The sequence below is a fragment of the Cervus canadensis genome, chromosome 27, assembly GCF_019320065.1.
Source record: "Cervus canadensis isolate Bull #8, Minnesota chromosome 27, ASM1932006v1, whole genome shotgun sequence".
In the NCBI taxonomy this organism is placed as follows: Eukaryota; Metazoa; Chordata; class Mammalia; order Artiodactyla; family Cervidae; genus Cervus; species Cervus canadensis.
Window position 1 is genome coordinate 4,711,720 of NC_057412.1, and position 27,420 is coordinate 4,739,139.

Here is a 27,420-nt window from a genome sequence, read left to right on the forward strand (position 1 = left end):
GGAGAAATATTGAGAGCCCACAGAATACTATGAATAGTTTGTGATATTACTAGACAGAGTGGGAAACTGGTGAAGAACTTGGAGGGACTTTCCCATGGAGCTAGGGCAACTTAAACATTGGTTTAGTCCCATGCCCATGTGTTTAAAAGCAAGATTCAAAAAGATCAAACTGCTTCCACATAACTTAACTGTGGCCCAGAACAAAGTCCAAGAGTATTTATAATAACACAAAAATATGCAACTCATAGGAAGTTAAATCAGTGTCTAGCACCCAACCAAAAATCATCAGACATTCAAAAAGTAGTAAAATAATATTTAAAGTAAAGGAGAAAAATGGATCAATCAAAACTAACCCACAAATGATCTAGATGTTAGAATTTTTAGACAGGCACTTTAAAATGATTTGCATACCTCTTCTTCATACATTTCAGAAGTTAGAGGAAAGATTGATCTTATTAGATAGACAAATGAAAGATACAAACAAAACAGAGATGAAAACTACATTGCTTGATATAGAAAACACATTACCAGATTAGACATTGCCAAAGAAACCATTAATATACTTCAAGACATTGCAACAGAAACTGTCCAGAATGAAACACGCAGAAAAAATACTGAATAAAATGAACATGGAGATTTATTGGGATCTCTCTTATGTTTACAAATTCATAAAATGAGATTCAGATACAGCCATAATAATATGCTGAATTTTGTTCTCTCTCACATGAGGCTATAACTGACCTGAATCCTTGACATTTCTTGGTGGTTCAAACAGTAAAGAATCTGCCTGCAATGTAGGAGACTGAGGTTTGATCCCTGGGTCTGGAAGATCCCCTGGAGAAGGAAATGGCAACCCACTCCATTGACAGAGAGTGGAGAATTCCATGGAATTCCTTGCCTGGAGAATTCCATGGACAGAGAAGTCTGGCGGGCTAGTCCATGGGGTCACAAAGAGTCGGACATGACTGAGCAACTGACGCTAACACTTGACATTTCCATAGCTTAAGAAAGTCATATACCAACCTGCTATTTCTACAATTCCCTGTGGATTATAGCCTTGTTACTGCTCCTGCTGTCATCAATTCACTAATCATTCACCTATTAACAGAAACTCTGTGCAGCCCTTCACTACTTTCCAAAAGAAATAAGTCAATTATATCACTGGGAAGATTGGTCAAATGATGGGTCATTTAACACTATATACATCATATCCCTTTCCCATATCAGCTTCTCTGCTCTAGTTTCCCCATACCACTCTTACCTGAATTGATTCTAACTACAAAATCTTAATCTCCAATGAAAATAAATTCCACCCCTTCCAGATCTTATTCCCAAACTTTCACATCTATGCCAATCAATGTGCTCAAAAGAACCAATTGACATAAATCCATTTTAGAAGGCAGTTGAGTAGATTATGAATCATGATTTCTGTTTTATTTTATTTTATTTGGCTCCAAGGTAGAGGTAATATTTCTGCTCTATTTGTTACTTGTGACATTTTGCTACATAGTAACTTGCAAATGTAGTGTATTGAAGATTGTTGTTCAGTTGCTAAGTCAGATTCAATTCTGTGCAACCCTATGGATGGCAGCACACCAGGCTTCTCTGTTCTTTACCATCTCCCAGAACTTTCTCAAACTCATGCCCATTGAGTTGGTGATGGTATCCAACCATCTCATCCTCTGTTGCCCGCTTTTCCTCCTGCCCTCAATCTTTCCCAACGTCAGGATCTTTTCCAATGAGTACACTCCTCACATCACATGGCCACAGTATTGGAGTTTCAGTTTCACCAGATAAGTCAGCATTTGTGCACTAACTGAATTACAAACATAAACACTCTGTATGTACACTAAAATGTTATAATTCACTTAGATAAACATCCAAGAAGATATATGACCTCTTTTTTTTTTATATATAGCAACCTTAAAAATTGGTATGCTAACACTTTCAGTTTTATGATAATGAAAGATCAGTGATGTATAGACTCTGTGTGTGGATCTTCACAAAGATAGTCAAAGCTTTCCACATCACCATTCTTCACCAGGAAAGAAACATCTGAATATGATATTCATGCCAAGTTTCCCAGAAAAATGAATCAGATTTTGAATGTGTTTTGTCTAGAAAGAATGCAAAGTAAGTTTCAATTCCCAAATTAAGAATTTTCAATGTGTATCACTTCTAAAATACATTATTAAGATATTAAGTATATATGTATATAAGATATGTATTTTTTCATTTTACAGCAAAAGTGTCCATAAATGATTTTTCTCTATTATCTATTTGTGGCTCTTTTTGTGAGGTTTTAACAACAATTTCAAGGAATTGTCAAGACATATGAGCAAATAAAGAAACACACTGCTTCTATATTCCTATGCTCTGACAGAGACTGGAAAAGAAGACAAGATTGATTTTGGAATGATAGTTCTCTGAAGGCTGTGATAGAGTTAACACACATCTTATAAGTTGGTGAGAGGACTGCTTGGCAGGCATTAAAAATACTCCAATGAGATTCCATAGAAATGGTTCTGAAGAATGAGCAGGAGGATGGGCTTTAAAAGAGCAAACATCCAGCAAGCAAGATAGATAAGCAATAGGTCCAGCAAACAATCACTTCAGCAACTTCCTGTTTGCAATTTAAGCAAGGCATGACCTTCTAGCTCCACTATGTCTCACAGTAATTGCTGCTCCACAAACTATAGCTCTCACTCCCCCTGGGGATTCCTGCCGTGTTCCTGTCACCTCACCCAGTGCTTTCTGCTCCATTAAGGTGAGTTTGGAAATGCCCCCTGTGACCCTAATAGTCAGTGTCCAGGAGTCTCTGGTGGAGGTGTGGGTCAATGGTGGCCTGCTGCAGGGCCAAGGGCACTCACTGCAGCAGTGCTTGCATGGGGCCTTTTGAAGGAGGCCGCCGTTATCTTCATCACCTTCACCATAGTTTGGCCTCAGGTCAAACAACAGTGAGGGAACACAGCCCCACCCATCAACAGAAAATTAGATTAAAGATTTACTGACCATGGCCCCGTCCATCAGCACAAGATCTAGTTTCCCCTCAGTCAGTCTCTCCCATCAGGAAGATTCCATAAGCCTCTTATTCTTCTCCATCAGAGGGCAGACAGAATGAAAACTACAATCACACAGAAAACTAACCAAACTGATCACATGGGCCACAGCCTTATCTAACTCAATGAAACTATGAGCCATTCCATGTAGGGCCACAGAAGATGAATGGGTCATGGTGGAGAGTTCTGATAAAATGTGGTCCACTGGAGAAGGGAATGGCAAACCACTTCAGTATTCTTGCCTTGAGAACCCCATGAACAGCATGAAAAGGCAAAAAGATATGACCATGAAAGATAAACTCCCCGGGTCGGTACGTGCCCAATATGCTATGGGAGATCAGTGGTGAAATAACTTCAGAAAGAATGAAGAGACAGAGCCAAATCAAAAACAACATTCTAAACAGTGCTGCGATGAACATTGGGGTGCACGTGTCTCTTTCAGATCTGGTTTCCTCAGTGTGTATGCCCAGAAGTGGGATTGCTGGGTCATATGGCAGTTCTATTTCCAGTTTTTCAAGAAATCTCCACACTGTTTTCCATAGCGGCTGTACTAGTTTGCATTCCCACCGACAGTGTAAGAGGGTTCCCTTTTCTCCACACCCTCTCCAGCATTTATTGCTTGTAAACTTTTGGATAGCAGCCATCCTGACTGGCGTGTAATGGTACCTCATTGTGGTTTTGATTTGCATTTCTCTAATAATGAGTGATGTTGAGCATCTTTTCATGTGTTTGTTAGCCATCTGTATGTCTTCTTTGGAGAAATGTCTGTTTAGTTCTTTGGCCCATTTTTTGATTGGGTCATTTATTTTTCTGGAAGTAAGCCAGAAAGATAAAGAACATTACAGCATACTAACACATATATATGGAATTTAGAAAGGTGATAACGATAACCCTATATGTAAAACAGAAAAAGAGACACAGAATACAGAACAGACTTTTGAACTCTGTGGGAGAAGTGAGGGTGGGATATTTCAAAAGAACAGCATGTATACTATCTATGGTGAAACAGATCACCAGCCCAGGTGGGATGCATGAGACAAGTGCTCCGGCCTGGTGCACTGGGAAGACCCAGAGGAATCGGGTGGAGAGGGAGGTGGGAGGGGGGATCGGGATTGGGAATACATGTAAATCCATGGCTGATTCATATCAATGTATGACAAAACCCACTGGAGAAAAAAAATAATCATAATAAAAAAATAAATAAATAAATAAAATAAAATAAATAAAAGAGTGCGGCCCTAAAAAAAACAAAAAAACAAAAAAAACCAAAAACAAAAACAACATTCTGTTGTGGATGTGATGAAAGTAAAGACCAATGCTGTAAAGAGCAATAAAGGAACCTGGAATGTTAGGTCCATGAATCATGGTGAATTGGAAGCAGTCAAACAGGAGATGGCATCAACATTTCAGGAATCAATGAACTAAAATGGACTGGAATGGGTGAATTTAACTCAGATGACCATTATATCTACTATTGTGGGCAAGAATCCCTTAGAAGAAATGGAGTAGCCATCATAGTCCACAAAAGAGTCTGAAATGCAGTACTTGGATGCAATCTCAAAAACAACAGAGTGATCTTTGCTTGTTCCCAAGGAAAACCATTCAATATCACAGTAATCCAAGTCTATGCCCTGACCAGTAATGCTGAAGAAGCTGAAGTTGAACGATTCTGTAAAGACCTACAAGAGCTTCTAGAACTAACACCCCAAAAAGATGTCCCTTTCATTATAGGGGACTGGAATGCAAACGTAGGGAATCTAGAATCGGGATGGGGAATACGTGTAACTCTATGGCTGATTCATATCAATGTATGACAAAACCCACTGAAATGTTGTGAAGTAATTAGCCTCCAACTAATAAAAAAAAAAAAAGAAAAAAGAAATACCTAGAGTAACAGGCAAAGTTTGCCTTGGAGTACAGAATGAAACAGGTCAAGGCTAACAGAGTTCTGCCAAGAGAACACACTGGTCATAGCAAACACCCTCTTCCAACAACACAAGAGAAGACTCTACACTTGGACATCACCAGATGGTCAATAACAAAATCAAAGATTGATTATATTCTTTGCAGCCAAAGACGAAGAAGCTCTACAGAGTCAGCAAAAACAAGACCAGGAGCTGACTGTGGTTCAGATCATCAACTCCTCATTGCCAAATTCAAATTTAAGTTGAAGAAAGTAGGGAAAACCACTAGACCATTCTGGTATGACCTAAATCAAATCCCTTATGATTATACAGTGGAAGTGACAAATAGACGCAAGAGATGAGATCTGATAGAGTGCCTAAAGAACTATGGATGGAGGTTTGTGACATTGTACAAGAGGCTGTGATCAAGATCATCCGCAAGAAAAAGAAATGCCAAAGGCAAAATGGTTGTCTGAGGAGGCCTTACAAATAGCTGAGAACAGAAGAGAAGATACAGGCAAAGTAGAAAAGGAAATATATACCCATTTGAATGCTGAGTTCCAATGAATAGCAAGGAGAGCTAAGAAAGCCTTCCTCAGTGATCAGTGCAAAGAAATAGAGGAAAATAACAGAATGGGAAAGACTAGAGATCTTTTCAAGAAAATCAGGGATAACAAGGGAATATTTCATGCAAAGATGAGCACAATTAAAAAAAAAAAAAGATGAGCACAATAAAGACAGAAATTATATGGACCTAACAGAAGCAGAAGATATTAAGAAGAGGTGGCAAGAATAAAGAGAAGAACTATACAAAAAAGATCTTCATGACCCAGATAATCACTGTGGTATGATCACTCACCTAGAACCACATCCTTGAGTAAAAGTCAGGAGGGTCTTAGGGAGCATCACTATGAAAAAAGTTAGTGGAAATTATGGAATTCCAGTTGAGTTATTTCAAATCCTAAAAGATGATGCTGTGAAAGTACTGCACTCAATATGTCAGCAAATTTGGAAAACTCAGCAGTGACCACAGGACTGGAAAAGGTCAGTATTCATTCCAATCCCAAAGAAAGACAATGCCAAAGAATGCTCAAACCACCACACAATTGCACTCGTCTCACACATTAGCAAAGTAATGCTCAAAATTCTTCAAGTGAGGCTTCAACAGTACGTGAATCATGAACTTCCAGATATTCAAGCTGGATTTAGAAAAAGCAGAGAAACCAGAGATCAAATTGCCAACATCAGTTGGATCATTGAAAAAGCAAGAGAGTTCCAGAAAAACATCTATTTCTGCATTATTGACTACGCCAAAGCCTTTGACTGTGTGGATCACCACAAATTATGGAAAATTCTTCAAGAGATGGAAATACCAGACCACCTGATCTGCCTCCTGAGAAATTGGTATGCAGGTCAAGAAGCAACAGTTAGAACTGTACGTGGAACAATAGACTGGTTCCAAATCGGAAAAGTAGTATATCAAGGCTGTATATTGTCACCCTACTTATATAAGTTATATGCAGAGTACATCATGCTAGTCGCTGGGCTAGATGAAGCACAAGCTGAAATCAAGATTGCAGGGAGAAATATCAATAATCTCAGATATGCAGATGATACCACCCTTATGGCAGAAAGTGAAGAAGAACTAAAGAGCCTCTTGAAAGTGAAAGAGGAGAGTGAAAAAGTTGGCTTAAAACTCAATATTCAGAAAACTAAAGTCATGGCATCTGGTCCCATCACTTCATGGCAAATAGATGGGGAAACAGTGGAAACAGTGAGAGACTTTATTTTCTTCGGCTCCAAAATCACTGCAGATGGTGACTGCAGCCATGAAATTAAAAGATGCTTGTTCCTTGGAAGAAAATCTATGACCAAACTAGACAGCATATTAAAAAACAGAGACATTACTCTGCTGACAAAGTTCCATCTAGTCAAAGCTATGGTTTTTCCAGTAGTCATATATCAATGTGAGAGTTGGACTAAAAAGAAAGCTGAACATTGAAGAATTGATGCTTTTGAACTGTGGTGTTGGAGAAGACTCTTGAGAGTCCCTTGGACTGCAAGGAGATCAAACCAGTCAGTCCTAAAGGAAATCTGTCCTGAATATTCTTTGGAAGGACTGATACTGAAGCTGAAACTCCAATATTTTGGCCACCTGATGTGAAGAACTGACTCATTGGAAAAGACCCTGATTCTGGGAAAGATTGAAGGCAGGAGGAGAAAGGGACAACAGAGGATGAGATGGTTGGACGGCATCACCGACTCAATGGACTTGAGTTTGAGTAAATTCCGGGAGTTGGTGATGGATAGGGAGGCCTGGCGTGCTGCGGTCCATGTGGTCACAAAGAGTCGGACACAACTGAGTGACTGAACTGAACTGAACTGATCCTAACAGGAGCCTGGGCAGCAACACACTCCATAGCCACTGATATGAGCCTGTGGTGACACCATGAGCTGCCTTCCAACCAGTTGTGAGAACAGTGCCTGCATCCCTTCTGATGTTGTTTGAATTTTTCTGATGTGTTCAGATCCTATCAAGGAAATATCTTTCATTCTATCCAGTCCCATGTTTCCAGTTCCTGCCAGGCAGTATGTTGCAGACAACCTTGAGTTGCTGTCTTTCAAGTTTCAGTCCTTTGGGTGTCAACCTCTGAGTTAGCTGACTAATGGCTATCAATCCAGGAGCTACCTTTTCTATTTTTTCAAGAGTCTCAAGAGTCTTCTCCAGCACCACATTTCGAAAGCATCAATTTTTTGTCACTTAGCTTTCTTTATGATCCAACTCTCACATCTGTACATGACTACTGGAAAAATCATAGCTTTGACTAGATGGACATTTATCAGCAAAGTGATGCCTCTGCTTTTTAATATGCTCTTTAGGTTTGCCATAGCTTTTTTTCCAAGGAGCAAGCGTTTTTTTATTTCATGGCGGCAATCACTGTCCACAGTGATTTTGGAGCCCAAGAAAATAAACTCTGCCCCTGTTTTCACTTTTCCCCTATCTATTAGCTATGACATGATGAGGCCAGATGCCATGATCTTAGAGTTTTGAATACTGAGTTTTAAGCCAGATTTTTCACTCTTATCTTTTACCCTCATCAAGAGGTTCTTTATTTTGTGTTAATTTTATCATATCCTCAAGCAACCATTTCTAACAAAAATATATAACTTTTCAAAAGTTTTTTGTTTGTTTTTTTTTCATTTTTATCTTTGGCTATTGAGGTAGGAAACTACATGGAGATATAATAAACTCAAAGTCTCTGTATTGGGAAGAATTACAGATGGAATTAAAAATAGTGAATTAGGACACATGTTAGCTAGGTATGTGTATTTGGCCTCTCCTGTGTTTGGCATAAAGATGTGATAAATAGTTGATGATTCCAGATTTCCCTTAGTAATATATTCTGCCTCTAACTCACAGTTTAACTACTAATTATTAATGGCCAGATTATGTTTAGCTTGATAACTCTAGCCTCCATGGTGTTCCAGTTATCAGATACATTTATTAGCAGTTCTATAAAAACCAAATCTATTTTCACTGTGGGCAAAACCAAAATATTTTATTTTATTTTTCAAAGTCATATGTAACATGCCTACACGTAAAAGAAGAGATTTTATAGACTAGTTGGCTATCACTTATTTTTGAACTTTACAAAGAGCCAAAGAAGTGAAGAGAATCTTGAACTGGATCATGAGGAATTTCAGTGTGGCACACACAACAAGCTATTTCGATTGAGGCTAATCAAGGTAAGGGAAGGAATCTTCTTTGGAAGCATGTAAGAGTTTGAGAGATTTTATTTACCTGGAGGGTTTAATACTCTTGGAGGAAATGAGAAAATTGTCAAGAAAATTCTCAAATTTTCAACCTTTGATTATTCCAATCTATTCTGGTTTTTTCTACTATTCACATGCCTGACACCAATGTGATCTGATGCTTTCTTTGAGAAGGAATGCAATACATTGACTTTGAAAATGCCCCATGTGTGATGTCAACTATTTTTCCTTCTACTACCTGAAACAAAAAATTCAGAAGAGAAATCTTACATTCCACCTGCACAAAATGCCATGTTTTTTATGAGGTTAAAAAATAAGTTTAAAATATTTTTTAAAATCATGTGTACTTGCACCAACCACCCTACTACCTGCCTCCCTCCTCTCTGTGCATGCTGGCATGGGGGTATAAGGTCTCCCATTCTTACCTGAAAGGTTATACAAGAAACTGGGACTGCTGCAAAATGGGGAACTTCCATCAAAAGAGTCACCCATGGCACTCTGATGCCAAGTGACTTCATGGAAACTTTACTCTCCTTTATTCATTCCCAGCATCATTTTTGACCATCTGTGAAAGAGCTTGAAAAGGCATATTTCTGATCTATTAAAATCCTAACTCCAGGAAATGGATGTCTGTAAAGATTAGCTCTTATTTTGGGAGGTAGAGAGATCAGTTATTATGTGATGTCCCAAGTAAGAACTTTTCAGATATCTTTCTTCCTGTGATGTTAAACATTTTCTTAATCCTTGCTCAATTTAATTGCATGAAGATTGAAGTGTCTTAGTAAATTATCTCAGGTGAAGACATCCATCAATTCTGGTATGCCGATGTACAATCTGATGGCCTTTATTGTCTATCCTTTTAGTTGAATGCCACCAATAGAAATGAATGCCTTTTTACTAGTAAAAGCAAGTATATCATCAATGTTATCATGTAGAAATATTACATACATCTCATCAAGTCTTTGAAAGCCAGCTTTAAAGTAATGAAAAAACATCACATGGTCAGGGTAGATCTCTTTAAAATGCACTCTAAGATCTTGCATAAAATTGACTGTCAGGACAAATACACAGAGAACAGCATAACCCAATTAGATTCTCAGATAAGTAGTAAAAAATAGAGAATAAATATGAGTTTTTCCATCTGGCAAATCCAATAAATTTGCTATTTGGGAACTAGTTCAGTACATCAGGCGTTGTAGCACTAAGTCTCTTCGTCAGTGATGAAGACTATGCCTTCCTAATTAGGTTGTTCTTTGTGGATAATGACTAGAATAAACATCCATTCAGATGGACTCCATCTAACCATGCATTATTAAAGGGTAGGAACAGAAGCAAAGCAGATGAAATACACAGGTGATTACATCATACATTCTCAAGCCTGATAAACAGCGTAGAGACTAGGATAGCAGATATTTAGAAGATGCAAACTGGACTTATTTTATGGATGGGTGGGAAGTTATTTCCATAGTCAGCAAAATGAATTAATGAGATATTATTATGCAAACTGATATGAAATGTGGTGAGGAGAAGAATCATGATATATATCCACCAAAGTATATAAGCAGTCTGGTCTTATACAGTTACATCAACATAGACAAGCTGTTCTCTGCTGCTTATCTGAAATTTTTGCTTCACATTCTGCTGTGTCATCCAACAATCGCTGTTCCGGAAACTACGGCTCCTGTTCACTTGGCAGGTATTGCCATATTCCTATCACCTCATCCACTACTCTCTACTTCACCGGTGTAAACTGTGGTGATGCTCTTGACTTGCCCAGCCGAAGCAAAACCTGGCCTCTGGACAACTCCCCAGAGACGTGTGACAAACTTTCCAGCTACCAACCATCCAGCCGTGAGCCCACAGCCTATGAAACTTCACACCACTCTTCCATCACGTAACTGTGGTCACAGGCTCTGTGAGCAGCTGGTTCTTTCCCCGTTCGTTCTCATCTCTCCAGTTCTTATCAACTGTCAATTCATTGTGTGTGTGTGTGTGTGTGTGTGTGTGTGTGCGCGCGCGCGTGCACTCAGTCATGTCCAACTCTTTGTGACCCCATGAACTGTAGCCTGCCAGGCTCCTCTGTCCATGAAATTTTCCAGGCAAGAATACTGGAATGGGTTGCCATTACCTTCTCTAGGCAATGAATCCATTCCTGATTCAAGGATCAAACCCAAGTCTCCTGCATATGTGTCCTGCATTGGCAGGTGGATTCTGAACCACTGTGCCACCTGGGAAGTCCAGTTGAATATTAGTCATAAAGAGAATGAAATATCCTTTTGCAACAACAAGGATGGACCTAGAGAGTATCACACTAAGTGAAGTAAGTCAGAGAAAGACAAATAGCACATGGCATCACTTATATGTGGAATCTAAAAAACAATTAACATGAACTTATAGAAGCAGACAAACAGACATAGAAAACAATATAAATGGTTACCGAAGGGGAAAGGCGGGGAAGAGAGATAAATTAGGAGTATGAAATTAACAAATACACATTACTATGTATAAAATAAGCAATAAGGTTTTACTGTATAGCCCAGGAACTATATTCAGTATCTTGTAATAACCTATAATGGAAAAGAATCTGAAAAATAATATATGTATATGTATATATAACTGAATCACTTTGCTATACACCTGAAACTAACATGATATAGTAAATCTACTGTACCTCAAATAAAAAATGTAGAGAAAATATAGCCATGCAGACCACACGTTGGACCCTTAGTTGTAGTCTGTCCCCCATCCCTTTTTCCATGTCTCATACGCTAAATATATTTCAAGGACCTTGAAAGCTAGAAAAAAAAAATAGTTTATCTTCCTTTATGCGTGTGTGTGCTCAGTCACTTCAGTCGTATCTGACTCTTTGTGACCCTATGAACTGTAGCTCGCCAGACTCTTTTGTCCATGGGATTCTCCAGGCAAGAATACTGGAGTGGATTGCCATTTCCTTCTCCAGGGGATCTTCCCAACGCAGAGATGGAACCCAGATCTCCTGTGGCTCATTCATTTTGGACAGGTTCTTTACCATTGAGCCACTGGGAAAGCCCATCTTCCTTTATATCTGTCTCCTAAATTTTTTATTTTGTACATCTGCCCTTCAGTTTTTGGAAACCATTAATGATTTATGAAGCCAACAACATAAATGTAGCTGGATTACACCATTTTATTTTACCACTGCTAAATTTAAGAATCATTTTGACTCAATAAATACAGCTTAATTGCTATGTAAGCATAGATTTGCATACATTTTGCTTTTCAGATCACAGGATCATTGTTGCGTCATTTAACAATGCTCTGGAAAGTGAAATTAGGACACACTTATATACATATTTTGCAAAAAGGAAGATAAAATTTCATCATGACCTAAAAGGCTTGAAGGTGACCACCATTATTTTCTTTAAGGGCCATTTACTGGAAAATTTAGCTTTCTCTGATCTTCTGTGTTTACCCTAAAGGATTTCTAACCTTTGGAAAAATTGAGAAACAGTTGCATTACTCTTTTTTAATGAGTTGTAAAAAATTTGCTGCCTCATTAGATAAAGGGAGTATGTTTATTCTTTTTCAGAAGGCATGGGGATTTCTCTGAATTATGGTGGTAGAAAGTTCATTCTCTGCATCTTAACCTTGCCACAGATAGAGCATAAACTCCTCACACTACATAAAGACTATGTATTATACCTGTATTTTTCTGACATAATATTCTCTTAAAGTTCTGGAGGCCAGAAGTCCAAAATCAGTTTCACCAAACTAAAGTCAAGGCATCAACAGGACCATTTCCTCCTAAAGTCTCTGAAAAGGAATCCATTCCCTGACTCTTCTACCTTCTTGAGTTTGCTGTCATTTCCTGTCTTATGGCAGCATCACTCCAGCCTCTGCTCCTGTCATAACTTTCTTCTCTTTCTCATCCACTACCTCCTTCTTAGAAGGACTTCTGTGATCATCTCAGGCTCACCCAGATAACCCATTTCAAGACAGTTAGGTTAATCACATCTTCAAAACCCCTTTGTCATACCATTCACAGGGTCTGGTGATTAGGAAGTGGGCTTTGAGTGCCGGAATGCGTGTGTGTGTACCTGTGTATGTGCTCAGTTGTGTCTGACTCTTTGTGACCCCATGGACTGTAGCCTGCTAGGCTCCTCTATCCATGAGATTTTCCAGGAAAGAATACTGGAATGGGTTGCCATTTCCCACTCCAGGGGTTCTCCTGCATTGGCCCAGGACAGGGGGGTGGGGGTTGGGGAGATCTATTCAGTTTTCCATATGCAGAAAATATTACAAATAGGACAATTAATGGAAGGAAAGATCATTTGGTAATTAAGTGAAACTGGAGAAATGTGTATGTTCTCCAAAACCTTCAGAGGAGTGAGTAACTGTTCCCTTCTCCAGGGGATCTTCCCAACCCAGGGATCGAACCCAGGTCTCCTGCACTGCAGGCAGATTCTTTACCAGCTGAGCTACCACGGAAGCCCTCAGAGGATAATGTCACCCAAACAACAACGGTCCTTACTTACTGTTGAAAACAACCACTGCCTGACTGCTTGGTTTCTTGCTAAAATGGAGTCGAGAGCAGAAGACAGTTCTGTAGAGGTAATGTTTACAGAATGCGGTGAGTGAAATGTGAGTGATGGTCGCCTATGAGTGCAATGAGTGGAAAAGAAGGTAAAACACAAAAGCCAGTGAGAGCAGTTGGGCTAACTGCCTTTGCAAACCTCAATATTTGACTGTTTAGAATATGATTGTACCAAAATTAAATGTTATAAATCCTCATGTTGTGAACATTAGTTATGCTAAGTGATGTTCTACATTATTTAATTGTTGGACTCACACTAGAGTATGTGACATTAATTTAAAATACTCTGCCGTTTAATGGAAAGCTGGAAAGGGAGTATGTATGTGGGCTTTACAGCAGACAGAGTTATTCTATGCTTTGTTTGTTTGTTTTCCCTCAAATTTGCTTCAAGAAAGTCTAAAAAAAGACTAAAGATAATCGTGGTATGATGAAGGGAGGCAGAAATCAACCTCCACCAACCTCTAAACTCTCCTGTATATTACTTGGAACAAGTAATTTAGTGGAGAGATCACCAATGACTGCCTTGTGTACTTTTTTTCAAGCCTTTGTTTTTTCACATTTTCTTTTTCAGATTCTTTTCCATTGTGTATAGGTTGGTACGAGATGTTGTGTATAGTTCCTAGTACGTCCTTGTTGATTATTGTTGTTAGTTACCCAGTCATGTCCGACTCTTTGGGATCCCATGGACTATAGCCTGCCAGACTCCTCCATCCATGGAATTCTCCAAACAAGAGAACTGATGTGGGTAGCCATTCCCTTCTCCCGGGGATCTTCCCTACCCAGGGATTGAACTCAGGTCTCCTGTATTGCAGGCAGATTCTTTACCATCTGAGCCACCAGGGAAACCCGTATATAGTAGTGTGTATATGTTAATCCCAAACTCCTAATTTATCCCTCCCCCGCCTTTCCCTTTGGTAACCATAAATTTGTTTTCTATGTCAGAGTCTGTTTCTGTTTTGTAAATAAGTTCATTTGTATCATTTTTAGATTCGCATATAAGCCATGTCATATGATCTTTGTCTTTCTCTGAAAATCTCTAGATTCACCCATGTTGCCGCAAATGGCATTGTTTCATTCTTTTTTATGGCTGGGCAATATTCCATTGTACATATATATACACCACATCTTCTTTATCCTTTCATCCCTTAATGGACATTTAGGTTGCTTCCATGTCTTAGTTATTGTCAATATTGTTGCTATGAACATTGAGGGGAATGTATCTTTTTGAAATAGTTCTTCAGATATATGTAGGCATAAGATTGTTAGATCATGTGGTACTCCTATTTTTAGTTTTATAAGGAAACTCCAGGCTGTTCTCCACAGTGACTGCACTAATTTACATTCCCAACGGTGCAGAGGGTTCCTTTTTCTCCACACCCTCTCCAGCATTTACAAGGAGGCCATCAAGCTCCTTGTGGATTTTAGTTCCTATTTGCCTGTCTCAGGACTGAAAATTTCTGTGCAAAACTCCAGGACATTTTATAGATGAACAATTTGCTGAAAACATGGCTTCCTGATCCTGACCCTTTCACCTAAAGACACTACAAACAGTAAAATATGTTTAATAAAGAGTTACCCCATAGAATAAAATCCATCACTTTATTGAATAAATGCTGAGAAGAACTATGAGAATACTCAGATTTTTTAAAAATGTGGAGAATATCTGTAACTTTAAGTTGATGTGCATTTGAAAAATATAGCTGATTTTAAACCACTGTGAGGACAGTGTCTTTTAAAAACTAGCCCTATAGCTTATCATACCTGAAGAAGCTGGTCTTGTCTTTTGTCTGAACTTGTTACAGTTAATAAATGCATTGCCATTTCCAATTCAGTGGAGGCCATAAGTGTGAATTATAGCTTGTATTTTTAAGAACAAAGTGCCAGTTCTTTAAATTAAACTACTACAAAAATTTTTCTTCAACCTTCACCATAAGGAGTGAAAAGTGTTATTTAATATGTACAGTGCCTATAAGAACTGTACAGGCCATTAAAAAAAAATTAAGCATAGCCATTTCTTTTTGTGGTTATAGACCAAAAATAACTATATTCTTCAACAGAGGAATAAACTATGTGAAAAGAAAAGAAAATCAAGAATAAGTAAAATTTACTTGGGGAGAAATGTCAAGAAATATTATACATCTGACAGGAACAGGGTTTTACAACAGAGACAATGGGATATATATATAATTTTAGTCAATTAGGCAGGTACAATTTTGAGAAACTGGCATTCTTTGATATTACATATTATAGAAACTCTTTAAGAAAGAGTTCTTCCAGAAGTCTTGGTTACTTAGCAACAGTTGACCCCTGGGAACAAGTTCATTTTTGGCCTTATGTTAGGTCACTAAGTCTCACTGCGATTGCTGTGAATCTTACAGAGGGAATTTTCCAAATGATGAAATGTTGCCACCAGTACATGGCCTGGCATAGTGAAGAATATAACACTTATTTAGGGGGAGAAAGTCCTTCTCTTAATAGTTCAATGCCTTATGCTCTCTTTTGAGGAACAATGTGGAGACAATCAAAGCATTCAGCTTCTTTTAGAGCATGAGATCAAGTCCTGGCAGTATTTTACAGTAGCTAAAAGAGTGGAAATGAAACGTCCAGGTTCTTTGTTTCACTTGGATCCTGATTAACCCCTTAACAACCATGTTGCAAAAGCCCATAGACACATGATCTCTTGTTTACCACCGGTTGACTGTTGAGATCTTACTTGTTAACACTGAAATCACTATTCACAAAAGTTATCGTCTGCACATGATGAGTGATGGGTGATGGTCAGCGTGGTGATTATAGATAACTTTGAAGAATCAAAATAAACTTGCTTTAATATGAGTGTGAAGACATCGGCAGCTGTCACTAAACATCACACTAATGAAATGTTGCCATGTTATTGTCCCAGGCAGAGAGAAGGAAGAGAGTCTGGGGAGGATGCAGACAGTCCCCAGGGAAGATATAAAAGGGCGTGAAGCCACAGGCTCGCCATATCTTCACGGCCATCGCTGAACATCCATTCAGGCTCCATGGCTTTTCTAGGCTATCCTGGGAACTGTAGTGGTATATCCTACAGAACTCACTGTTATTTCCCAGTGACTGCGTCTGTTGCTCTCTGCTCCAGTGATGTAAGCCCTACGTTTGGGCTCAGCCTACCCAGTAGCTACCACGGGAATCTCTGGCTGCTGCATAACTACCAAGAAAGTTGTGGGGAAGTACCAAGCTGTGACTCTCCCAGTTCTGAGCCCAAGACCTGCACCACCAGTTGTGACCGATCAAACACCTCTGTGCCCTGCAACTCTCCAACAGGGGGCCAACCCTGCAGTGCCCGTGAAACGACCAACGTCGGAGCCAGCCCCAGCTGCAATCCGTGCCCTGAAACCAAGGGGTATGTATCTGATGGCTGCACCCCCAGCCCATGTGCATCTAAAGCTTGCCAGACCCTTGGCAATGGCTTCAAATGCTTTGGGCAACTTAACTGCTTATCCGAGAGCTTCCAGCCCCTAAGCCACTACAGACTGGGTAGTTTTGGGTACAGAGGCTACCAAAATCTTGGCTTTATACCCAGTGGCTTCTCACCATCACGATATATCAGCAACAGCTGCCAACGCCAAAACTATTTAATAAGAAATTGCCAACGTCCATACAATTGGCACAGGGGATGCCCCCCACTGAGCTATTTTTCAAGAAACTTCCGGTCTCTGAGCTCTATACCGAGTTCATTCCCTCCTCTGAGGTATTTATATGGTGGTTGTAGACCTCTGAATTGCTACCGATCAACTTATTGCAATTATAGCTGCTAGAAATTGTCCCAAGGTGGAGGTGCCACCCTCTTTAATATTCCGCTGATTACTTCATGTATCTCAAGAATCATATTCCTTTAACCTCAGATATAACTCCAGGACTTTTTCACCACAACCAGTACCCCCTGATAGCTTTTTTTTCTGTTGCTCTCTTAATGTCCTTTGTGTTGAAAGCTGACCCTGAAGGTAGTGTTACGGTTTCTGAGATTGAATATGCCGGACACTCTGAAAAGATTCCATATGAAATGCAGGGCAGTACAGCTTTCTGATTTGGGCTGTCACTGTGGCTTGTCTGCCAATGCGACTGTCTGTGACCTTTCCTGCTGAAGTGGAGTCTCCTTGGTCTGACTAGTGATTCCAGCACTTTCAAGATCGTTTTGCTTTTTTATCAGTAGTTTTGCTGCTTGCCTACCTAGCGTCTTTCTAATAAGCTATAACGTAACATCATCTTAGGGCTTCCCAAGTGGCTCGGTGGTAAAGATCCCGCCTGCCAATGCAGGAGATGTGAGTTTGATCCCTGAGTTGGGAAAATTCCCTGGAGAAGGAAATGGCAACCCATTACAGTATTCCTGCCTGGAAAATCCCATGGACAGAGGAGTCTGGTGGGCTACAGAATCATCGAAAGAATCGGACAAGATTTAGCGACTAAACAGTACCATTGTAAACATTCAGAGTTGAGCTATTTCATCCTTCCTCCTACTGCCTGAATATAAGAATGTGCAAGCAGCAATGTCCAACTAGACTTCAAAATCAGAAGATCTTCAGCAAATCTTCGCTTCCAAAGAAGCTGGAACACAAAGGATCGACTGGCAGCCAGTTTTTGTTCTCAACGCTAGAAGAGAAACTCAGAGGTAGCAGAAACACAAACATTGCTTATTGGAAAAATGACAAAATATTCTATAGATGCTTCATGAGTAGTAAAAATCTATGTTCATGATTCTAAAATTCTCCCCTGTTGATTTTTTACTTTCTGATTGTCAGAACAGTTCTGGTACATAGTTAGGCAACAAATTTCTATTAGAAAATAATGATTTTCATTTTGCTTTATTTCATATTCACTAAGGTTTTATTAGTGTTCTGGGCAATACACATGGTATTTTTGAAGCACTAGTTTCCTGCTATTTAGTTTCTAGCCTAATTAAAAATATAAAGAAGATGGACTATAAATTCCCAGGACTTTTGATTGTTTTGTACTGTTTTATTTTAAATATTTTAAGTGGTATTTCTCTTAGAGTGTCTGTGATTGATAGTTACATAGGGAAATTTGTGGAGATATTGCAAAATAAATCAATTTTAATAAAACTACATAAAATATTAAACATTTGTATATTTACCTGCAAATATGCATATTTATTTAATTTTGTTGATGAGATTTGACTTTGGAATACATCTAATCTTGAACTCTAAGAAGTGATTTAACTTCTAAAGTTTTCTAAAAATTGAAACTAAAGTTTTCTAAAAATTGAAAATAAAAATTGAGTGATAAAAAATTTATCCGAAGTTTTTTGTACATAGAAAGCAAATCATATTTAAAAACAAGTAAAATGGCTCCTGTAGATAGGTGTAGCTAGAGAGTGGAATGATGGGGGAAGGATGACCAATGTCAAAGGTCAGTGACTAAAATGAAAACTCATGAAGCATACAAATAGGGATACCATTTTATTTATTCTTTCAGGAGGCCTATCATGTGTAAAAAGAATACTAATGTATCGCTCCTGTGTGAATATGTTTGGGAGACAATCAAGTCACTCCTTTGTGAGTTCATTCTATTATATATTGAGAAAAATCCAATTGTCCTTAGAAACCATCCATAACCATGTATGGCCTGTTTAACTCCTTTAACATAGGACAAGTGCTTGCGTATTTGAAAATAATTACTGTGTCCCAGCTGAGTATTCAGTTGTCTAAACTAAACACACACTTTCTCTTTACAAACATTAATAGAAAACCTATTCTTTGAAGCATTAAATGAGACTCTTTGGGGATATCAAGATTAATAGATCTGTTCTCAGGAATTATTCAGAGAAGTCACACACAAAACAAACATAATACTGTCTCAACCATTTTAAATACAATACAAAATAAGTCAGAGGAAGAATTCTAACTGGAAGAATGAAAGAATACTTGGTGAGAGAAATAGATTAGAGACATGTTTGAATGGTGAGAAGACTAAGATATGAAAGTGTGATGAAGGTGGAAAAAAAAGGATGGGAGTAAGAGAGAAATTTGAAAAAAGGTTTAGCTTACTTTGACCCAAGAAAAGGAGACATAAGCCCTTCCATGAGAAAAAATTGGGAGAACATTTAGGACAAAGGATCAAGCATATTAAATAGGAAAACTTCCTTAATTAAAAACAATAGTTGTAAAATAAAAAAATTGTAAATATGACTATACCAAAATTAAAAGCTCCTGATACCAGAGATATCATAAAGACATTAAAAATAAAACATGAGTGTATGTGTGGAGTTAATGCTAGGAAAATGCAACCTAGGTCATGCTAGCTTTAAAGGAGTTTTAGGAATCAGTTTAGTTCAGTTCGGTCGCTTTGTCATGTCCGACATTTTGAGACCCCATGGACTGCAGCATGCCAGGCCTCCCTGTCCATCACCAACTCACAGAGCTTGTTCAAACTTATGTCTTTGAGTTGGTGATGCCATCCAACCATCTCGTCCTCTGTCATCACGTTCTTCCCCTGCCTTCAATCTTTCCCAGCATCAGGGTCTTTTCAAGTAAGTCAGTTCTTCACATCAGGTGGCCAAAGTATTGGAGTTTCAGCTTCAGTATCAGTCCTTCCAAAGAATATTCAGGACTGATTTCCTTTGAAATTGAATGGTTTGATCTTGCAGTCCAAGGAACTCTCAATATGTATATATTCATATATGTCCTATTTAATTTCAGTTAGCCACAAAACATGCTTAATAAATTACACACTTTGTCCTTAACTCCAATGGCAACTAATTTATAGAATCCAGCAGAGGTATTTTTATTTGCACTTAAAAATGAATCACTTCTTTCCCTGTGCAGCTGAGCAATACCTTTTCCTTCTCAAATAAAAGGAGACCATTTATTTTTTATTTAAAAAAATTAGTTATAGATTTAAAATAATACTTTCTACAGCTACAAAAATTTTACTAATATAAATATAAGCATTGAAGTATTTTTTATACTTTGCTTATCTTCTTCTTTGTATATAGCAGAGAAAGAAATACAACAAATTCACATATACATCTAGTATTCCAAGGTCTATAAATCAAACAAAAGTCTATCTTAGAATTTACTTAACACAGTCTACTTAAAGGGTGATTGAAGTTTCTGTTTTAATTCATATTCTTAAAAATGTATGTTTTAGATGACAATTTATAATAAAATTTTAATGAGTTGATAAAGCTACTACTATTGGTATGCTATTAAAAAACTGAATATAACTATATGATCTTCATGTTTATTTCTGTCTGCTATCTTAAAACTATAATCATTAGTCAATCTATTTTTAATCCTTCTTTTATGTATCATATTTTCTAATGGATAAGAAAGAAATCTCCCTATTTTATAGATTTTTAAACCTTTGTCCCATTGAGTTTCTTAACTGTGTCTTTTTCTTTGAGTTCTGCAAGACGCTTCTACCAGAGTTTCAGTGTACATTTTAGTGTGCTAGTCCTGATTCACTAGGAAAATGGATCTCATCCACCAGGAGGCCCTTGATGAATAGTAGGCTCATCTGACAGTTCATTAATGATGTTGTCATTCCCAATATCACAAGACTATTTCGAAGCCATGCAACTCTATAATTATTCATAACTACACTGTACTCTCCGCGCTAAAATTTCTACCTGCCCCCATGACTGCTGAAATCATAGTTTTGAGACTCACTTCAGAGGTGAATCAGAAGGAAAGTGAATCCTTGATCAGACTTGTCTCGGAGCTAATGAAGTTATTTCTTCAGCTGCTCCCTGCACTCATTGTGCTTGTTCTTCTTGTTTGTTATTTAAATGTGATTGGCAGTTGAGACTCAGTAAATCACGGAGCTGTGGATCTATTATAGTCAGGTCACTGACAGATCAAAAGAAAACAGAAGCTCAGATCTTCCCTTTGTGTTCTATGCCTTGCAGTCTGGAGTCCTGAAAACTCTAGATGATGCTGTTGTTGACTGCCCTTATTCCAGGCCCTCATATATTTAAAGGGAATATTATTCAAAAACACCAAGTAATTCTCTTAATTAAAAAATTCTATATGGCCTCCAAATTTACATTTAGATCCTGTTATCTAAAAGAAGGATGTTAAAGTTTCTTTATGTAAAGAATATTCTAAAATCCAGAATTATTCTTTTAAGGAAGAATGAATAATGATTTTAAGTATGGAATCCTTTTCTAAAAAAGTAATTATGATAAAAAATAATTACTATTGTCATCATCGTTACTTTTACAGAACAATTTCTCATCTGGAGAGTGGGCACAGAGAATGGAGGATTACAAATTATATTACCACAGAATATGCTCTTTCTTATCTGTGTGCATCTTTTCTCCATCATCTCTAATAAGTAACAGGCTTTTCTGAACTCTGTTCTCTTGGATTAGGTAACACAGTGTACCTCTTTTTGTACTACAAGAACTGGCTGCCATCTGAAACTTGAGTCACTTTGAGGAGTATTTTTTTTAGCCCACAGACGCAAAGAGAGATACTAAATGCTTTTTGTTCTGTGCGGCATCATGGTTTACATATTATAAGTGTAGTAGTTGAGTGACTTACAGAAGAACTTGAATTTTAATCCTGAATCTACCACTCACAAGTTGTACAGCTTAAGTTGTCCCTTGATCCTCTGAGCCTCTATACAGTGAGGGACTTTCTGAGAATTAAGAGGTATTGTGTATAAAACGCCCTCACACGGTGCCTGGGAACAGTGCACAACAAATGGTGGGAATGTTACCACGTTAAGAAGCAAAGACATGTTTATATTTCACCAACACCACAGGCTTTTCTTTCTGTATAGAATTTATGCTCGATAACACAGAGTGAGGTAGCATGTGGGAATGAATAGAATGGTGTCATACCTACAGAAGAACAAGAGTTAAAAATCTGATCCAAGATAGAAGTCATATCTTTGGGTAGAATCATATAGAACTTAAGATTGTACCCATGATCTTATATATATTTGAGAGAAATCATACTGTAGGATAAGAATAAGCAACTTTTTTTTTTTTTTTTTAAGAAAAATACTTGAGTCAGTAAAACTCTTGGTTTCTGACATGGAACACATAACATACGTGACTGCCTTTAACAATGAGAGAAGAGGGTGAGGGAGGGGAGGGGGAGGTTAATGGGAGTGATAGAGAAGAGAGAGGGAGGGATAAAAGTGGAGAGAAATAGTAGGGGGAAAGTGGAAAAAGAAGGAAAGAGAAAGGATATGAAAAGAAAGAAAAAGGAAGTGGATCCATGCGTGCATGCCTGGTCATGTCTGACTCTTTGTGACCCCATGGACTGTAGCCCACTAGGCTCTTCTGTCCATGGAATTTTCCAGGCAAGAATATGGGAGTGGGTTGCCATTTCCTACTCCAGGGGATCTGGACCCAGGGATTGAACCCACATTTCCTGCATCGGCAGGTGGATTCTTTACCACTGTGCCATTTGGGAAGCCAGTTTAATCCTTTCCAAAATACTCCTTTGTACCCCTATAATGAGAACAATTGGGTTCCCCAGAAAAGATAAAAGTCCTCAAATGGGAAACTAATCAATTTCTTCCTATCTTGAGCCTCCTTGCCATGGTGGGCCACATCTGACTCCCAGAAATCCATCTCCTGCAAACTTACAAATCTGGGTCCCAAATAGTTTGATTTCTGTTGAAGCCAATGACTTCTTTGACAGTTATCCTAGAACTAGTTAAAGGCAATAACCATGCTGACTTTATGAATGATTTTGAATAATATGCATGCTTGTCATGTGTATATACATATACATATATGTCTTTTTTATCATAGTTCTTAAACTTGTGTATATATCCAAAAGTCATAGTTCTAGTGCTTTTGAAAATACACATTTAGCACTTCTGTCTTAATTATCTGCTTAACACTTAGATATAAAAATCAAGTAAGCATGGCATCTCTATAACTTAGAAAACTGTTGCTCCAAAGAATTTAGCTAAAATACTGTTTTCCTTTTTTCTTGTAATGGAGATACAGTCTGATGCATAGAACATTTACATTTCTTGTTGATTTCAGGTAAATTCTAGTGCTATTATAAACAAAAACATAATGTAAAAGTACAAGTATTCCACTGACCTGGTCTGACAGGTCCATTTGATTGAAGTAATTTTGGTGTCTTTTGAGGAGGCTGTTTCTGTTTATTCCTTGAGAAGCATGAACTCACCAACCTGAAAAACCAAAAGCCTGAATGTGAAGTCACCATGAAGGTGGGGCCTTGCCCCTGGATAAGTCATGGAAGGGGATCTCAGATGTGCAGTTCCTGTGGGGAGTACTTCTACGATACACACACTGAGACAAGGATTTTAGGTGATCTAGACATTTTGGGTGATGTCAGTTATACCAGACACAAAACCAGACCAAATCCTTCTTCTCTGACCTAAATATTGGATGCAATTTCATTCTTTTGATTCCAGGGCAATCAATCCATGTTTTATTAAGAGCACAAGCAGACCTCAGCTCCAGAATGCCAAGTGCTGAAAAGCTCTTGCTTCCAGGGTTTGCAAAACATTTCACGCAATCAACATCTGTTTAGTAAATTTATTCTTTACCTGAAAATGTGCATATATTTGCCATCATTTCCTCCTAAGAAATGTTAGAATTGGCAGTATAACGTGTTCTCAAATAAGATACTAAGATCATGGATTTCTTGATGCTAAGATCACTGCTCAAATAGGAGGGAGTGTTAATGAACAAGATTTCCCTGGTGGCTCAGCCAGTAAAGATTCAGCCTGCAGTGCAGGAGACACGGGTTCGAGCCCTGGGAAGATCCCCTTGAGAAGGGAATGACAACCCCCTCTAGTATTCTTGCCTGGAGAATGCTATGGACACAGGAGTTTGGTGGGCTCCAGTCCATGGTGTCGCAAAGAGACAGACACAACTGCGTGACTAAGCACTTAGAGACATTGTGTTGATGTAAAATATCTCTTTCTGATCACCTGGAGGTCTCTCCCTGTGTCTGATTCCTTGGAGGCCTCCAACAAGTTAGCAATCCTGTAAGAGAATGTGGAACCAACCAGCAATTCTAGCCAAACAATTTATGTCCATGTCTTTAAAATGCAAAACCAATGAATTTTTCAAGTGAGTAGTCTTTCAACTCCCCTGTATAAAAACTAAACATGCACACTACTATATTTAAAATAGATAATCAGCAAGGACCCACTCTATAACAGAGGAAGCTCTGCTCAGTATTCTGTAACGACCTAAGTGGGAAAATAATTTGAAAAAGAATAAATACACGTATGTGCATATCTGAATCACTTTGCTGCACATCTGAAATTAACAAAACATTGTTGATCAACTATATCGCAATATAAAATAAAAAGTTAACAACAAACAAATACTAAAGACCATTTGGATGGTTACCTGGTGACCTCTGGGAAAGCATGAGTGTTGGTGGGAAGTAATTACAGGTGGCCTGTCACTGCAGCAAGGGTAGACAGATAGTTAGGGAGTAGGAAAGAAGTACACAATCATACAAGGGGACTCAGCGTGGAGTCAGAAGACTATTCTGTGGTCTTGATTTTGCCACCATACAGTTATATGACTAACATCAACATGTATTCTCTCTGGGCCCTAGTTTACCTACCAGTAAAATGAAGAGGTTGAATTTAATGAGTCTTTACACCACTAAAATAGAGGGATTCTTACATTTCAGATATAACCTGTGTTAAAAATCTTTTATGGTGTTTCACTATGCCTTCCTTCCCTATGTTCCTCTCCCAAAGTGCTTATCAGGAGTCACCCAAGCCCAGCCAAAGGCATCTAATGATACAAGCAGATGTTAATTACATGTGGCAAACAAGCCATTTAATTATGAGAGATGCACTTAATTCTGGTACACCCTAATTATGAAATTGCCAAGAGTTAGTAATAAAAACTTTGTACCTAACTTACATACTTCCTCAAGACACTGCATTTTGGCTAATGCCAGTTTATGTTTGAAGGGAAGGAGGGGAGAAAAAAGGAAGTGCCAATAACAGATGTAAATTTCCTCTGGGTTAATTTTCTGAGAAGAAACTGCAAACTGCAGTCGTTTGAACTCAGAGACTCCACCCTTCTCGTAAAACATGCACACCTAAGTTCACTAGTAAAACCTGCCTTGCCCTCAGGCTAACCTGTTAAACTTTCCACTAGAAACCAGCCTCTGGTGTCTGATGGATCCTATTTCACAACCGAAAGCATTAATATTTTAATAATGCAATAATAAGGTACCTGCTAATGTTGACCACTTAATCTCTATAACTTATTAACTTTTTAACAGAATAAAATAGCAGAAATCTGACGTATTTTTTTTCAAGCAGCATATTCACTCTGGTTCAGCTGGGCTGGGATCTGGACTCTTTCCAAATATTGGTGAAAGGAACTCCTAATGCATACTTTCTTTCCTTATGTGAAAGATCCAGCGATATCATCTGCTTATCTTTAAAAGCAAAAAAATAAAAGAAAACTACAAAGAAAAGGTAAGTGTGCTGATTGATGCAAACATCTTACTTAGAAACTCAAGGAATTCCAAAGATAAAACATTTATTTTTAACCAGGAACCAGAAATATAGTCTGATTGTAGGAACGGATAGGGGAGGATAGTGAAGGAAGACTCCAGGAGCAGATTACCTTCAAACAGTATAATCTTATACAGGCTAAAAAATGACATGAAGAATTTTTACTTAGGCTCTAAAACTCCAGCATGAAGTTTGGTTGCTACAATCATTCCAAGTCACGATATTTCAGTGTAAAGCAGGACAAAGTATAAGGCCCTTCCCCTGAAGATACTGAGGTCTTCAGTATCTTCAGGGGAATGGTTCCAGGACCCCTGCGAATACCAAAATTAAAAAATGCTGAAGTCCCTTATCATAGAATGATACAGTATTTGCATATAATCTGTGCACATCTTCCAGTATACTTTAAGCCATCTCTAGATTACTTATAATAATCTACTATAAATAATTTGGCTTCCCAGGTGGCACTAGTGGTAAAGAACCTGTCTGTCAGTGCAGGAGATGTAAAAGACACAGGTCCAGTCCCTGGGTCTGGGGAGGCAGTCCTAAGATGGTGGAGGAATAAGACAGGGAGACCACTTTCTCCCCCACAAATTCACCAAAAGAATATTCGAATGCTGAGCAAATTCCACAAAACAACTTCTGAACGCTGGCAGAGGACACCAGGAACCCAGAAAGGCAGACCATTGTCTTTGAGAGGAGGTAGGACAAAATATAAGAGAGACAAAAGAGTTAGGGACAGAGACCCATCCTGGGAAGGGAGTCTTAAAAGAGGAGAATTTTCCAAACACCAGAAAACCCTCTCACCCATGGGTCTGTGGGGAGTTTGGGAATCTCAGAGGGGGACATAACCAGGAGGAAAAATAAATAAATAAAACCCACAGATTATGTGCCTAATGGCAACTCCCAGTGGAGAAGTAGCCCAGACGCTCACATCCGCCAACAGCAATCGAGGGCTGAACAGGGAGGTGTGGGCGGCACTGCTTAGGGTAAGGACGGGGCCTGAATGCCCTGAGTGCAATCTGAGGGAGCCAACGTGAGATAGCAACCCAGACTGTGGGACCGCCAGAGAGAGAGAGAGAAAAAAAAGAGAGAGAACTTTCCCGAGAAAAGCCCTAACCTAAGGCACTGCCGCCCACTCACAGAACAAAGGACTGAGCAATACCAGAGGGGAGCTAGCAGGCAGTGGACCGGCCCAGCCCCCGCCAGAGGCAGGGAGGCAGGCGGGCAACAGCCAGAGCCAGAAAGGGGCAATCTCGGCCCCAGAGAGGGATCCCCTACCAAACTGCAAGCAGGCTCCCAGTCGCTAACCAAGTCTTCCTGGGATCCTGGATGGTTGACATCTGCCGGGAGGGTCGCAGCCAGAGATCAGCTGCCCAGAGGAGACACATGGCACACCTGAGACTGCGTGCCCACTACGCACCCAGGGACGGCGGGAAGGTGATAAGACGCACCCCCCACCTGGGGAGAGTGCGCTCACCAAACACCTGGTCGCCTGAGCTGCTCAGACCTGGGAAGGGCACAAAATGCAGGCCCAACCGAGTCTGTGCCTTTGTGGAGTACCCGAGAAACTGAACCTGAGTGGCTTAGACCTGGGAAGTGCATGCAACCCAGGGTCAGC

General features: G+C 38.9%; 1 protein-coding gene across 1 annotated transcript; it reads left to right on the forward strand.

The window, feature by feature from the left end:
* The first annotated feature begins 16,310 nt into the window (after positions 1 to 16,310).
* On the forward strand, positions 16,311 to 18,590 carry LOC122428794 (keratin-associated protein 24-1). The gene has a single exon (XM_043448902.1). It carries the CDS (start codon positions 16,334 to 16,336, stop codon positions 17,105 to 17,107), a length of 774 nt encoding a protein of 257 aa, XP_043304837.1. The 5' UTR covers positions 16,311 to 16,333; the 3' UTR covers positions 17,108 to 18,590.
* Positions 18,591 to 27,420: the final 8,830 nt, after the last annotated feature.

Excerpts from the sequence above, each read along its gene's own strand:
- LOC122428794 (XM_043448902.1), top strand. The coding sequence starts at position 16,334 with ATGGCTTTTCTAGGCTATCCTGGGAACTGTAGTGGTATATCCTACAGA.